At 47.6% G+C, this 17274-nt stretch overlaps 1 protein-coding gene across 1 annotated transcript; it reads left to right on the forward strand.

Moving 5' to 3' along the window:
• The first annotated feature begins 585 nt into the window (after positions 1-585).
• Positions 586-16626, forward strand: LOC124020995 (E3 ubiquitin-protein ligase SMURF1-like). Its single transcript, XM_046336310.1, has 5 exons — positions 586-866; positions 3827-3865; positions 4994-5102; positions 6578-6711; positions 16532-16626. The coding sequence occupies exons 1-5, from the start codon at positions 812-814 to the stop codon at positions 16609-16611; spliced, it is 417 nt and encodes a 138-aa protein (XP_046192266.1). The 5' UTR covers positions 586-811; the 3' UTR covers positions 16612-16626.
• Positions 16627-17274: the final 648 nt, after the last annotated feature.

Genomic DNA, 17274 nt, shown 5'->3' on the forward strand with positions numbered 1-17274 from the left:
TCCGCGTTGCGTCCGGTTTGTTTGGTTACCAAAGCAATTACTGTAGATTACTGTAGAACTAGAACCACTACTGTAAAAAACTTGCTAGATACTCAGTGGATGTTGAACACATTTCTAAAGACAAATGTGCTACATTATAGCCATGATATGAAAGGGACAATCAACTCCGTGGAAGGTTAGTTCCACTAGCATCGCATGGAAAATACAGTTCGACACTGGTCATTGTTTTCCATAGAATGCATAGCCACTCATTCATTATACCTTACATCATTATAAATACAATTTATGGGTTTTATACTGTTTTTTTATACTAAAATATGTTTACAGACCATAAATGTCGTTGTTGTTGGCTGTGGTGGATTGACTGTATTGTTTGAATGTTGGCATTTAATTAAAATAATGGAAATCATTCCTCTTAAAACTGGCTGGCCAGCTAGCTAACACACATACAGGGCAGATAAATGATTTACATTCATTATTTTTCACAATATCTTATCTTACAGCACTGGGAAACCATGGTTGGTCGACTCCTGACCAACATGGCCGCCCTTTAGACAATCATAAGACGGTTCATGTCCCTTCTAGTATTCTAATTCTATGGTCCACCGAAAATGTCCGTCTGTGTTGCGGCTCGGTCGGGACGGGGGATTTCGCCAGGAAATAATACACATTTAACCCCTGAAGAAGACAGACACAAGCCACATATTCTGACAACCTAGAGTACTATCCCCCAGGAAGGAGTGTCGACTTGGTGTGTTGGAGCGACACCAACAAAACAACGGGAGTTTACAGTAACAGTTCTTCCGCTGTGATGTCGGGTCCCGGGTCTCGGAGGACCGGGTCCAGCATCAAAATCCGCCTGACAGGTAAACTAACTAAAACACCGGGAAAGCGCTTACGGTTTAATTTGTATTATTCTGGATTTAAAAGCCTGTAACAGGGGGGTGGACAGAGCTACATTTCCGAGCCTGTCATGGCGCCAGCGACACTGGACAGGGTTCACATCCGGGGGTTTCTCTATTTATCTAACGTAACGTACAATAGGTAACGTTAACTAGGCCTTAACTCTGATTAGTTAGTTCAAATAAAAGGATAGCTACTTCATCAACGTTATTAACTAGCTATTTAGATTGAAAGGCGTCTAATATTCGCCTGATTTAACAGGCTGGTTTGTCTCTGCCAAATGCCATTGTAACAGCCTCGTCCAAGGTGTTTGGCTTGTTAACTAACGGGAACAGTTAGTTAGTAGGTTAGTCATGAGCTGAATAATACTCTGTTTAGTTGACCAGTGCCCTAACGAGACCTAACCAGTGTCCTAACTAGACCTAACCAGTGTCCTAACTAGACCTAACCAGTGTCCTAACTAGACCTAACCAGTGGCCTAACGAGACCTAACCAGTGGCCTAACTAGACCTAACCAGTGTCCTAACTAGACCTAACCAGTGTCCTAACTAGACCTAACCAGTGTCCTAACTAGACCTAACCAGTGTCCTAACCAGACCTAACCAGTGTCCTAACTCAGACCTAACCAGTGTCCTCCTGCCACGGTGGCCTAACTAGACCTAACCAGTGTCCTAACTAGACCTAACCAGTGTCTTAACTAGACCTAACCAGTGTCCTAACTTGACCTAACCAGCGTCCTAACTAGACCTAACCAGTGTCCTAACTAGACCTAACCAGCGTCCTAACTAGACCTAACCAGTGTCCTAACTAGACCTAACCAGCGTCCTAACTAGACCTAACCAGCGTCCTCACTAGACTATTCAGGAGCTATTCTAGCGAACTACTTCCCCTATAACTGACCTGCTCTCTACATTACCAAGATATCTAACCTGGCTAACCAGCTAGTGTTTAGAGATGTAGCTAGCTAGCTAACTGATCTCAAAGCAGCTAGTTGGTAGGGTTTCTAGAGCAAATTAAGCCGCTAAACTAAGTTGACTAATGTATACTCAGTAACGTTGGCTAGCACCTAGATATTTTTTATTTTATTTTTGATAGTCTGCTCGTTAGTAGTTAGCCGATAACGTTAGTTAGCCAGACAATTCATCTGCTGAGAGACAACAGGTGGGTTAGGGTCAGAGAGAGAGACAACAGGTGGGTTAGGGTCAGAGAGAGACAACAGGTGGGTTAGGGTCAGAGAGAGACACCAGGTGGGTTAGGGTCAGAGAGAGACAACAGGTGGGTTAGGGTCAGAGAGAGACAACAGGTGGGTTAGGGTCAGAGAGAGACAACAGGTGGGTTAGGGTCAGAGAGAGACAACAGGTGGGTTGGGGTCAGAGAGAGAGACAACAGGTGGGTTAGGGTCAGAGAGAGACACCAGGTGGGTTAGGGTCAGAGAGAGACAACAGGTGGGTTAGGGTCAGAGAGAGACAACAGGTGGGTTAGGGTCAGAGAGAGACAACAGGTGGGTTGGGGTCAGAGAGAGACAACAGGTGGGTTGGGGTCAGAGAGAGACAACAGGTGGGTTGGGGTCAGAGAGAGAGACAACAGGTGGGTTAGGGTCAGAGAGAGACACCAGGTGGGTTAGGGTCAGAGAGAGACAACAGGTGGGTTAGGGTCAGAGAGAGACAACAGGTGGGTTAGGGTCAGAGAGAGACAACAGGTGGGTTAGGGTCAGAGAGAGACAACAGGTGGGTTAGGGTCAGAGAGAGACAACAGGTGGGTTAGGGTCAGAGAGAGACAACAGGTGGGTTAGGGTCAGAGAGAGACAACAGGTGGGTTAGGGTCAGAGAGAGAGACAACAGGTGGGTTAGGGTCAGAGAGAGACAACAGGTGGGTTAGGGTCAGAGAGAGACAACAGGTGGGTTAGGGTCAGAGAGAGACAACAGGTGGGTTAGGGTCAGAGAGAGAGACAACAGGTGGGTTAGGGTCAGAGAGAGAGACAACAGGTGGGTTAGGGTCAGAGAGAGAGACAACAGGTGGGTTAGGGTCAGAGAGAGAGACAACAGGTGGGTTAGGGTCAGAGAGAGAGACAACAGGTGGGTTAGGGTCAGAGAGAGACAACAGGTGGGTTAGGGTCAGAGAGAGACAACAGGTGGGTTGGGGTCAGAGAGAGAGACAACAGGTGGGTTAGGGTCAGAGAGAGAGACAACAGGTGGGTTAGGGTCAGAGAGAGACAACAGGTGGGTCAGGGTCAGAGAGAGAGACAACAGGTGGGTTAGGGTCAGAGAGAGACAACAGGTGGGTTAGGGTCAGAGAGAGACAACAGGTGGGTCAGGGTCAGAGAGAGAGACAACAGGTGGGTCAGGGTCAGAGAGAGACAACAGGTGGGTTAGGGTCAGAGAGAGACAACAGGTGGGTTAGGGTCAGAGAGAGAGACAACAGGTGGGTTAGGGTCAGAGAGAGAGACAACAGGTGGGTTAGGGTCAGAGAGAGACAACAGGTGGGTTAGGGTCAGAGAGAGACAACAGGTGGGTTAGGGTCAGAGAGAGACACCAGGTGGGTTAGGGTCAGAGAGAGAAACAACAGGTGAGACCAGGTCACCACAGACACACACTGAAATACACTACACACACATACACAGGATAGATGCTGAGAGAAGCTGTGGGGAGGAGGAGGAGGAGAGAGAGAGAAGCTGTGGGGAGGAGGTTGAGAGAGAAGCTGTGGGAGAGAAAGGGAGGGAGATGAAGAGGGAAGCTGTGGGAGGAGGAGGGAGATGAAGAGAGAGAAGCTGTGGAGAGGAGGAGGAGGAGAGAGAAGCTGTGGGGAGGTGAAGAGACATCTGTTGATTGGCTTACAGCAGCCAGTCACTGATCTGATTGGCTGTCAGGCTGTCTGTAGAGACATCTGTTTGGTTGACTGACAGTTGTCTGTTCTGTGTTTTTAGTCTTATGTGCCAAGAACCTTGCAAAGAAAGACTTCTTCCGTAAGTATATCTGATCCCTCCTCTCTGTCTGTCTCCTTCTGTAAGTATCTCTGATCCCTCCTCTCTGTCTGTCTCCTTCTGTAAGTATCTCTGATCCCTCCTCTCTGTCTGTCTCCTGTAAGTGATCTCTGATCCTCTGTGTCTGTCTCCTTCTGTAAGTATCTCTGATCCCTCCTCTCTGTCTGTCTCCTTCTGTAAGTATCTCTGATCCCTCCTCTCTGTCTGTCTCCTTCTGTAAGTATCTCTGATCCCTCCTCTCTGTCTGTCTCCTTCTGTAAGTATCTCTGATCCCTCCTCTCTGTCTGTCTCCTTCTGTAAGTATCTCTGATCCCTCCTCTCTGTCTGTCTCCTTCTGTAAGTATCTCTGATCCCTCCTCTCTGTCTGTCTCCTTCTGTAAATATCTCTGATCCCTCCTCTCTGTCTGTCTCCTTCTGTAAGTATCTCTGATCCCTCCTCTCTGTCTGTCTCCTTCTGTAAGTATCTCTGATCCCTCCTCTCTGTCTGTCTCCTTCTGTAAATATCTCTGATCCCTCCTCTCTGTCTGTCTCCTTCTGTAAGTATATCTGATCCCTCCTCTCTGTCTGTCTCCTTCTGTAAGTATCTCTGATCCCTCCTCTCTGTCTGTCTCCTTCTGTAAGTATCTCTGATCCCTCCTCTCTGTCTGTCTCCTTCTGTAAATATCTCTGATCCCTCCTCTCTGTCTGTCTCCTTCTGTAAATATCTCTGATCCCTCCTCTCTGTCTGTCTCCTTCTGTAAATATCTCTGATCCCTCCTCTCTGTCTGTCTCCTTCTGTAAGTATCTCTGATCCCTCCTCTCTGTCTGTCTCCTTCTGTAAGTATATCTGATCCCTCCTCTCTGTCTGTCTCCTTCTGTAAGTATCTCTGATCCCTCCTCTCTGTCTGTCTCCTTCTGTAAGTATCTCTGTCTCCATCTTTCTTTCTGTCTTCCTCTCTCTTTCACATTCTACTTTATAATAAGTGTGTGTGTGTGTGTGTGTGTGTGTGTGTGTGTGTGTGTGTGTGTGTGTGTGTGTGTGTGTGTGTGTGTGTGTGTGTGTGTGTGTGTGTGTGTGTGTGTGTGTGTGTGTGTGTGTGTGTGTGTGTGTGTGTGTGTGTGTGTGTGTAGGGTTGCCGGACCCATTTGCAAAGGTAGTGGTGGATGGATCAGGACAGTGTCATTCTACAGACACAGTGAAGAGCACTCTGGACCCCAAATGGAACCAACACTATGACCTGTGAGTAAACCCACTGAAACCCACTGCGGCCCACTGAAACCCACTGCGGCCCACTGAAACCCACTGCGGCCCACTGAAACCCACTGAAACCCACTGCGACACACTGAAACCCACTGAAACCCACTGCGACACACTGAAACCCACTGCGGCACACTGAAACCCACTGAAACCCACTGCGGCCCACTGAAACCCACTGCGACACACTGAAACCCACTGCGACACACTGAAACCCACTGCGGCACACTGAAACCCACTGAAACCCACTGAAACACACTGCGGCCCACTGTGGCCCACTGAAACACACTGAAACACACTGAAACCCACTGAAACCCACTGAAACCCACTGCGGCCCACTGAAACACACTGAAACACACTGAAACACACTGAAACCCACTGAAACACACTGAAACACACTGAAACACACTGAAACCCACTGAAACACACTGAAACACACTGAAACACACTGAAACCCACTGAAACCCACTGAAACACACTGAAACCCACTGAAACACACTGAAACACACTGAAACACACTGAAACACACTGAAACACACTGAAACACACTGAAACACACTGCGGCCCACTGAAACACACTGAAACACACTGAAACACACTGAAACACACTGAAACACACTGAAACACACTGAAACACACTGAAACACACTGAAACACACTGAAACACATTGATGACTTGTTTTTATTTCACTGCTCTCTCTTCTTGTCCGTTGTCTGTGTCCGTTGTCTGTACCATGCTGTGTTGTCATTAGTTGCTGCCATGTTGTTGTGTTGCTGCCATGCTGTGTTGTCATCTTGTGTTGCTGCCATGCTGTGTTGTCATCAGTTGCTGCCATGCTGTGTTGTCATGTTGTGTTGCTACCATGCTGTGTTGTCATGTTGTGTTGCTGCCATGCTGTGTTGTCATGTTGTGTTGCTGCCATGCTGTGTTGTCATGTTGTGTTGCTGCCATGCTGTGTTGTCATGTTGTGTTGCTGCCATGCTGTGTTGTCATTAGTTGCTGCCATGCTGTGTTGTCATCTTGTGTTGCTGCCTCTCAGTCACCTCCTGGAGAAATGTAATCAGCCACCAGGTGGTCATCCTGCCTCTCAGTCTCCTCCTGGAGAAATGTAATCAGCCACCAGGTGGTCATCCTGCCACTCAGTCTCCTCCTGGAGAAATGTAATCAGCCACCAGGTGGTCATCCTGCCTCTCAGTCTCCTCCTGGAGAAATGTAATCAGCCACCAGGTGGTCATCCTGCCTCTCAGTCTCCTCCTGGAGAAATCCTGCCTGTCATCCTTTGGCGTCCAAAAAGGCCGATTTACTGATTGTTATGAAAACTTGAAATCGGCCGTAATTAATCGACCTGTGTGTGTGTGTGTGTGTGTGTGTGTGTGTGTGTGTGTGTGTGTGTGTGTGTGTGTGTGTGTGTGTGTGTGTGTGTGTGTGTGTGTGTGTGTGTGTGTGTGTGTGTGTGTAGGTACATAGGGAAGACAGACTCCATCACCATCAGTGTGTGGAACCATAAGAAGATCCACAAGCGGCAGGGCGCCGGGTTCCTGGGCTGTATAGGACTGATGGCTACCTCTATCAGCAGACTGAAAGACACGGGCTGTAAGAGACACACACACACACACACACACACACGGGCTGTATAGGACTGATGGCTACCTCTATCAGCAGACTGAAAGACACGGGCTGTAAGAGACACACACACACACACGGGCTGTATAGGACTGATGGCTACCTCTATCAGCAGACTGAAAGACACGGGCTGTAAGAGACACACACACACACGGGCTGTATAGGACTGATGGCTACCTCTATCAGCAGACTGAAAGACACGGGCTGTAAGAGACACACACACACACACGGGCTGTATAGGACTGATGGCTACCTCTATCAGCAGACTGAAAGACACGGGCTGTAAGAGACACACACACACACACGGGCTGTATAGGACTGATGGCTACCTCTATCAGCAGACTGAAAGACACGGGCTGTAAGAGACACACACACACACGGGCTGTATAGGACTGATGGCTACCTCTATCAGCAGACTGAAAGACACGGGCTGTAAGAGACACACACACACACACACACGGGCTGTATAGGACTGATGGCTACCTCTATCAGCAGACTGAAAGACACGGGCTGTAAGAGACACACACACACACACGGGCTGTATAGGACTGATGGCTACCTCTATCAGCAGACTGAAAGACACGGGTTGTAAGAGACACACACACACACACGGGCTGTATAGGACTGATGGCTACCTCTATCAGCAGACTGAAAGACACGGGCTGTAAGAGACACACACACACACACACACGGGCTGTATAGGACTGATGGCTACCTCTATCAGCAGACTGAAAGACACGGGCTGTAAGAGAGACACACACACACACACACGGGCTGTATAGGACTGATGGCTACCTCTATCAGCAGACTGAAAGACACGGGCTGTAAGAGACACACACACACACACGGGCTGTATAGGACTGATGGCTACCTCTATCAGCAGACTGAAAGACACGGGCTGTAAGAGACACACACACACACACACGGGCTGTATAGGACTGATGGCTACCTCTATCAGCAGACTGAAAGACACGGGCTGTAAGAGACACACACACACACACGGGCTGTATAGGACTGATGGCTACCTCTATCAGCAGACTGAAAGACACGGGCTGTAAGAGACACACACACACACACGGGCTGTATAGGACTGATGGCTACCTCTATCAGCAGACTGAAAGACACGGGCTGTAAGAGACACACACACACACACGGGCTGTATAGGACTGATGGCTACCTCTATCAGCAGACTGAAAGACACGGGTTGTAAGAGACACACACACACACACGGGCTGTATAGGACTGATGGCTACCTCTATCAGCAGACTGAAAGACACGGGCTGTAAGAGACACACACACACACACACGGGCTGTATAGGACTGATGGCTACCTCTATCAGCAGACTGAAAGACACGGGCTGTAAGAGACACACACACACACACACGGGCTGTATAGGACTGATGGCTACATCTATCAGCAGACTGAAAGACACGGGCTGTAAGAGACACACACACACACACGGGCTGTATAGGACTGATGGCTACCTCTATCAGCAGACTGAAAGACACGGGCTGTAAGAGACACACACACACACACACGGGCTGTATAGGACTGATGGCTACCTCTATCAGCAGACTGAAAGACACGGGCTGTAAGAGACACACACACACACACGGGCTGTATAGGACTGATGGCTACCTCTATCAGCAGACTGAAAGACACGGGCTGTAAGAGACACACACACACACACGGGCTGTATAGGACTGATGGCTACCTCTATCAGCAGACTGAAAGACACGGGCTGTAAGAGACACACACACACACACGGGCTGTATAGGACTGATGGCTACCTCTATCAGCAGACTGAAAGACACGGGCTGTAAGAGACACACACACACACACGGGCTGTATAGGACTGATGGCTACCTCTATCAGCAGACTGAAAGACACGGGCTGTAAGAGACACACACACACACACGGGCTGTATAGGACTGATGGCTACCTCTATCAGCAGACTGAAAGACACGGGCTGTAAGAGACACACACACACACACGGGCTGTATAGGACTGATGGCTACCTCTATCAGCAGACTGAAAGACACGGGCTGTAAGAGACACACACACACACACACGGGCTGTATAGGACTGATGGCTACCTCTATCAGCAGACTGAAATACACGGGCTGTAAGAGACACACACACACACACGGGCTGTATAGGACTGATGGCTACCTCTATCAGCAGACTGAAAGACACGGGCTGTAAGAGACACACACACACACACACACACGGGCTGTATAGGACTGATGGCTACCTCTATCAGCAGACTGAAAGACACGGGCTGTAAGAGACACACACACACGGGCTGTATAGGACTGATGGCTAACTCTATCAGCAGACTGAAAGACACGGGCTGTAAGAGACACACACACACACACGGGCTGTATAGGACTGATGGCTACCTCTATCAGCAGACTGAAAGACACGGGCTGTAAGAGACACACACACACACACGGGCTGTATAGGACTGATGGCTACCTCTATCAGCAGACTGAAAGACACGGGCTGTAAGAGACACACACACACACGGGCTGTATAGGACTGATGGCTACCTCTATCAGCAGACTGAAAGACACGGGCTGTAAGAGACACACACACACACACACGGGCTGTATAGGACTGATGGCTACCTCTATCAGCAGACTGAAATACACGGGCTGTAAGAGACACACACACACACACGGGCTGTATAGGACTGATGGCTACCTCTATCAGCAGACTGAAAGACACGGGCTGTAAGAGACACACACACACACACACACACGGGCTGTATAGGACTGATGGCTACCTCTATCAGCAGACTGAAAGACACGGGCTGTAAGAGACACACACACACGGGCTGTATAGGACTGATGGCTAACTCTATCAGCAGACTGAAAGACACGGGCTGTAAGAGACACACACACACACACGGGCTGTATAGGACTGATGGCTACCTCTATCAGCAGACTGAAAGACACGGGCTGTAAGAGACACACACACACACACGGGCTGTATAGGACTGATGGCTAACTCTATCAGCAGACTGAAAGACACGGGCTGTAAGAGACACACACACACACACGGGCTGTATAGGACTGATGGCTACCTCTATCAGCAGACTGAAAGACACGGGCTGTAAGAGACACACACACACACACACACACACACACGGGCTGTATAGGACTGATGGCTACCTCTATCAGCAGACTGAAAGACACGGGCTGTAAGAGACACACACACACGGGCTGTATAGGACTGATGGCTAACTCTATCAGCAGACTGAAAGACACGGGCTGTAAGAGACACACACACACACACACGGGCTGTATAGGACTGATGGCTACCTCTATCAGCAGACTGAAAGACACGGGCTGTAAGAGACACACACACACACACGGGCTGTATAGGACTGATGGCTACCTCTATCAGCAGACTGAAAGACACGGGCTGTAAGAGACACACACACACACACGGGCTGTATAGGACTGATGGCTACCTCTATCAGCAGACTGAAAGACACGGGCTGTAAGAGACACACACACACACACGGGCTGTATAGGACTGATGGCTACCTCTATCAGCAGACTGAAAGACACGGGCTGTAAGAGAGACACACACACACACACACGGGCTGTATAGGACTGCTGGCTAACTCCATCAGCAGACTGAAAGACACGGGCTGTAAGACACACACACACACACACACACACACACACACACACACACACACACACACACACACACACACACACACACACACACACACACACACACACACACACACACACACACACACACACACACACACACACACACACGGGCTGTATAGGACTGCTGGCTAACTCCATCAGCAGACTGAAAGACACGGGCTGTAAGACACACACACACACACACACACACACACACACACACACACACACACACACACACACACACACACACACACACACACACACACACACACACACACACACACACACACACACACACACACACACACACACACTGACCATACCAGCTGAAACAGAGCAGTACCTTCTCCTCCATACAGCTAGACTGACCATACCAGCTGAAACAGAGCAGTACCTTCTCCTCCATACAGCTAGACTGACCATACCAGCTGAAACAGAGCAGTACCTTCTCCATACAGCTAGACTGACCATACCAGCTGAAACAGAGCAGTACCTTCTCCTCCATACAGCTAGACTGACCATAAAAGCTGAAACAGAGCAGTACCTTCTCCATACAGATAGACTGACCATACCAGCTGAAACAGTACCTTCTCCATACAGCTAGACTGACCATACCAGCTGAAACAGAGCAGTACCTTCTCCTCCATACAGCTAGACTGACCATAACAGCTGAAACAGAGCAGTACCTTCTCCTCCATACAGCTAGACTGACCATACCAGCTGAAACAGAGCAGTACCTTCTCCATACAGCTAGACTGACCATACCAGCTGAAACAGAGCAGTACCTTCTCCTCCATACAGCTAGACTGACCATACCAGCTGAAACAGAGCAGTACCTTCTCCATACAGATAGACTGACCATACCAGCTGAAACAGAGCAGTACCTTCTCCTCCATACAGCTAGACTGACCATACCAGCTGAAACAGAGCAGTACCTTCTCCTCCATACAGCTAGACTGACCATACCAGCTGAAACAGAGCAGTACCTTCTCCTCCAGACAGTTAGACTGACCATTTGTTTTTTTTCTGCACACAATAACCAATAATGACATCACAATACCCCATAATGACATCACAATACCCCATAATGACATCACAATACCCCATAATGACATCACAATACCCCATAATGACGAAGCAAAAACCGGTTTTATACATTACAAGATTGGCACACCTGTATTTGTATTTGTTTCTCTCATCAAGACGTGACGCTTGGCGTTCAGGCCAAAGAGTTCAATCTGGATTTCATCAGACCAGAGAATCTTGATTCTCATGGTCTGAGAGTCCTTTAGGTGCCTTTTGACAAACTCCAAGCGGGCTGTCATGTGCCTTTTACTGAGGAGTCGCTTCCATCTGGCCAATCTACAATAAATGCCTGATTGGTGGAGTGGTGCAGAGATGGTTGTCCTTCTGGAAGTTTCTCCCATCTCTACAGAGGAACTCTTAAGCTCTGTCAGAGTGACCATCGGGTTCTTGATTACCTCCCTGACCAAGGCTGTTCTCCCCTGATAGCTTAGTTTGTCCGGGCGGCCAGCTCTAGGAAGAATCTTGGTGGTTCCAAACTTCTACCATTTAAGAATGATGGAGGCCACTGTGTTGTTGGGGACCTTCAATGCTGCAGAATGATGGAGGCCACTGTGTTCTTGGGGACCTTCAATGCTGCAGAATGATGGAGGCCACTGTGTTCTTGGGGACCTTCAATGCTGCAGAATAATGGAGGCCACTGTGTTGTTGGGGACCTTCAATGCTGCAGAAATGTTTTTGTACCCCCCAGATCCGTGCCTTGACACAATCCTGTCTTGGAGCTCTACGGAAAATTCCTTCGACCTCACGGCTTAGTTTTTGCGCTGACGTGCACTGTCAACTGTGGGACCTTATATAGACAGGTGTGTGCCTTTCTAAATGATGTCCAATCAATTTAATGTACCACAGGTGGACTCCTTTCCTACTAGAAGGTGCTGTCTTTCCACTCATATTTCAAAAGAATGAGGCTGCTATCGAGGGACACCGACTCAACACCGACTCAGGAACTTGGATACCTGTGTCTCAACCTGCAACCCTAGGTTGCAATGGAACCTGCCACCAACTAGCCAGCTAGCTAGCGAAGTTGCAATGGAACCTGCTACCAACTAGCCAGCTAGCTAGCGAAGTTGCAATGGAACCTGCTACCAACTAGCTAGCTAGCTAGGTTGCAATGGAACCTGCTACCAACTAGCTAGCTAGCTAGGTTGCAATGGAACCTGCTACCAACTAGCCAGCTAGCTAGCTAGGTTGCAATGGAACCCGCTTTGCCTGGAATAGCCAACAAACTTTTCCAGCGTTGTAGAAGCTGTGTTTATTACGCTCAACTCATATGGCTGGATGCCGCTTTGTGCTTTCCAGGAGCACGGGTCACCAAGCTGCTCCCAGACATTTTAAACCAGCATCCGGAAATGGAGTCTTATCATAGTTCATCTGGAATTCAATGTCATTATGAACGGCAGCTCAGAACAGCTGAAGATGGATTTTAAATAACTGATTGGGTCTCTGCTTGACACCAACAAACGCCACATAATATCTGTCCTCTGCCCTCCCTAAATGGTGGCATTGAACAGTTCAGCAGACTTCCATAACTGGCTACCAGACTATTGCAGCTCTGTGGGTGGAACATTTATTGACCATTTTGATACCTTCTGGAAGCATAGCTTGTTTTATAAGGCCCTACACCCAAACAAGGGCACTGCGTTCATCCACCTCTGGCCTGCTCGCCTCCCTACCACTGAGGAAGTACAGCTCCCGCTCAGCCCAGTCAAAACTGTTCGCTGCTCTGGCCCCCCAATGGTGGAACAAACTCCCTCACGACGCCAGGACAGCGGAGTCAATCACCACCTTTCGGAGACACCTGAAACCCCACCTCTTTAAGGAATACCTAGGATAGGATAAGTATTCCCCCCCTTTAAGATTTAGATGCACTATTGTAAAGTGACTGTTCCACTGGATGTCATAAGGTGAATGCACCAATTTGTAAGTCGCTCTGGATAAGAGCGTCTGCTAAATGACTTAAATGTAAATGATAAGGAGGAAGTGATCCACCCAAATCATATGAGTTCCTGGATCCTTTCACAGCATTATAAGGAGGAAGTGATCCACTCAAATCATTTGGGTTCCTGGATCCTTTCACAGCATTATAAGGAGGAAGTGATCCACCCAAATCATTTGGGTTCCTGGATCCTTACACAGCATTATAAGGAGGATGGGATCCACCCAAATCATCTGGGTTCCTGGATCCTTACACAGCATTATAGTTCTGCTTTATGACAATGACCCAAGCCCAGCTCAGTTAATCCCTACCATTGTGTCGCTGAGTCATCATAATTCTTCAGCAAATGTACATGATCACAGAGGTGTTGGAAGACACAATGTAAGGAACCTAATTTATGTCAGTCTTACTGCTCTAAGCCATATTTATACTGTTATCACTGAGGTGGTGTGTCCTAGTAGGAAGTCCACTGTGTGCAGCTCACCCTGCACTTACATAAATAACATGAGCATGTCTACCTCTGCTAAGCTTCCCAGTAAAGCAATGAAAACAAGCAAGCATCACAGAAAGTGCTCAAAAAATAGGATGTTTTTGTTGGAAGCCCTACATAATAATCCAGGTAGAATCAGGAATTCCCCAGGGCAGCTGTTCTAGGCACCTTACTGGTAGAATCAGGAATTCCCCAGGGCAGCTGTCTAGGCCCCTTACTTTTCCAATCTTTACTAAAGCAGGTATGTCTATGTATGCAGATGAGTAATGTGTAAATTGAGCAAATTGGAGTAACTCTGGATTGTAATATGTTGTGGTCAAAACATGTTGATACAACAGTAGCTTAGATGGGAGAAGTCTGTCCATAATAAAAGCGTTACTCTGCCATCTTAACAGCCCTATCAGCAAGGAAGATCCTACAGGCCCTAGTTTGTCACACCTTGACTCCTGTTCAGTCGTGTGGTCAGGTGCCAAGGAGGGACTTAGGAAAATTGCCATTGGCTCAGAACAGGGCAGCACGGCTGGTCCTCAGAACAGGGCAGCACGGCTGGTCCTCAGAACAGGGGCACGGCTGGCCCTCAGAACAGGGCAGCACGGCTGGTCCTCAGAACAGGGCAGCACGGCTGGCTCCCTCAGAACAGGGCAGCACGGCTGGTCCTCAGGAACAGGCAGCACGGCTGGCCATCAGAGAACAGAGGCAGCACGGCTGGCCCTCAGAACAGGGCAAGGCAGCACGGCTGGTCCTCAGAACAGGGCAGCACGGCTGGCTCTCAGAACAGGGCAGCACGGCTGGCCCGGTAGATATACACAGAGAACAGACATTAATAATATGTGTGTCATTCTCTCCTAGCTGAAAGTGGATGAGAGATTGACTTCATCACTACTTGTTTTTGTGAGAGTTATTGACATGTTGAAGGTACAGAGCTGCTGTTTAAACTACTAACACACAGCTCAGACACCCATTCATACCCCACAAGACATGTCACCAGAGGTCTGTTTAAACTACTAACACACAGCTCAGACATCCATACATACCCCACAAGACATGTCACCAGAGGTCTGTTTAAACTACTAGTACACAGCTCAGACACCCATCCATACCCCACAAGACATGCCACCAGAGGTCCCTTCACAGTCCCCAAGTGCAGAACAGACTATGGGAGGTGCACAGTACTACATAGAGCTATGACTACATGAAACTCTATTCCACAGTACTACATGACCATGACCATGGACTCTGTTCACAGTACTACATAGAGGCTAGCTATGACTACATGGAACTCTATTCCACAGTACTACATAGAGCCATGACTACATGGAACTCTATTCCACAGTACTACATAGAGCCATGACTACATGGAACTCCTATTCCACAGTACTACATAGAGCCATGACTACATGGAACTCTATTCCACAGTACTACATAGAGCCATGACTACATGGAACTCTATTCCACAGTACTACATAGAGCCATGACTACATGGAACTCTATTCCACAGTACTACATAGAGCCATGACTACATGGAACTCTATTCCACAGTACTACATAGAGCCATGACTACATGGAACTCTATTCCACAGTACTACATAGAGCCATGACTACATGGAACTCTATTCCACAGTACTACATAGAGCCATGACTACATGGAACTCTATTCCACAGTACTACATAGAGCCATGACTACATGGAACTCTATTCCACAGTACTACATAGAGCCATGACTACATGGAACTCTATTCCACAGTACTACATAGAGCCATGACTACATGGAACTCTATTCCACAGTACTACATAGAGCCATGACTACATGGAACTCTATTCCACATCAGGTAACTGATGTAGCAGGAGAATCAGTTTTGAGTCTCATAGAAAATGTTCTGAATACTTATGTAAATAAGGTATTTCTGTTCAGAATTTGTTATACATTTGCAATTTTCTTTTATTTTTTAAGTTTTGTTTTGTAATATAGAGGCAAACCATTATCATTATGGGAATTATTGTGATGTCATTATAGGGTATTGTGATGTCATGATGAGATATTATAGATGTCATTACATAGGGTATTGTGTGTAGCTTGATGAGGGAAATGCTTTATTTGATCAATTTTAGAATAAGGCTGTAATGTAACCACATTTGGGAAAGTGAAGGGGACTGACAAATATCAACTAACATAAATATTAGTTATGTTAGCAGATTGACATGTTCTGATCTGTAGCACACGGGTACACTACAAACTCACTCTCTCTCTCTCTCTCTCTCTCTCTCTGTCTCTCTCTCTGTCTCTCTCTCTGTCTCTCTCTCTCTCTGTCTCTCTCTGTCTCTCTCTCTCTCTCTCTGTCTCTCTCTCTCTCTGTCTCTCTCTCTCTCTGTCTCTCTCTCTGTCTCTCTCTGTCTCTCTCTCTGTCTCTCTCTCTCTCTGTCTCTGTCTCTGTCTGTCTCTCTGTCTCTCTGTCTCTCTCTCTCTGTCTGTCTCTCTGTCTCTCTCTCTCTGTCTCTCTCTCTCTCTCTCTCTGTCTCTCTCTCTGTCTCTCTCTGTCTCTCTCTGTGTCTCTGTCTCTCTCTGTGTCTCTGTCTCTCTGTCTCTCTCTCTCTCTCTCTCTCTCCAGACCAGCGGTTGGATCTGTGTAAGCTGAATCCATCAGACAGTGATGCAGTACGGGGACAGATCGTAGGTAAGACTGACTGAACACAGGGTTTCCGTTAGGAGAATGTGGTGCTGGACAACATGACAGATTTTAATTTGCCCATATTAATTTATTAAGGATCCCCATTAGGGGTCCAAACACATTGATCTGTATTCTTTATTTAACGAGGCAAGTCGGTTAAGGACAAATCCTTAATTACAATGACGGCTAAACCTGGACGACGCTGGGTCGGATGTGATACAGCCTGGATTCGAACCAGGGACTGTAGTGATGCTTCTTGCAATGAGATACAGTGTCTTAGACCGCTGCGCCACTCGGGAGCCCATTTTGGCACTTACATTACATATAAAACTAAAGATAAAACAGTACATTACATAACATTATTACACCACTACATATCTACAATACAACATGTATAAAACCACTATGCAACAATATTACAGTGAACATGTGTAGAGTGTGTGTCTTATCATGTGTGTGCGTGTGTCTGTACCTTTTGTGGGTCTCTTCACAGTTGGTGTTGTTCTATAAGGTGTACTCTAACCTGTTTTTAAATCTGATTCTAATGCTGCATCAGTTACTTGATGTGGACTAAAAGCTTGTTGACCAATCAGGACCTGAATATGACTGCCCTTCACATAAATCATTTAACACGTTCATACATCGTTTTACGTGGTTATCACACATTGATTACACGATCACTC

The sequence above is a fragment of the Oncorhynchus gorbuscha genome, unplaced genomic scaffold (assembly GCF_021184085.1).
Source record: "Oncorhynchus gorbuscha isolate QuinsamMale2020 ecotype Even-year unplaced genomic scaffold, OgorEven_v1.0 Un_scaffold_1014, whole genome shotgun sequence".
Lineage (NCBI taxonomy): Eukaryota > Metazoa > Chordata > Actinopteri > Salmoniformes > Salmonidae > Oncorhynchus > Oncorhynchus gorbuscha.

What these genes read in the sequence shown, in the direction of transcription:
- LOC124020995 (XM_046336310.1), top strand. Translation starts at nt 812, where the DNA reads ATGTCGGGTCCCGGGTCTCGGAGGACCGGGTCCAGCATCAAAATCCGC. An exon ending in CATCAAAATCCGCCTGACAG is followed by an intron (nt 867 to 3,826) that starts GTAAACTAACTA and finishes CTGTGTTTTTAG; the next exon opens with TCTTATGTGCCAAGAACCTT. An exon ending in TGCAAAGAAAGACTTCTTCC is followed by an intron (nt 3,866 to 4,993) that starts GTAAGTATATCT and finishes GTGTGTGTGTAG; the next exon opens with GGTTGCCGGACCCATTTGCA.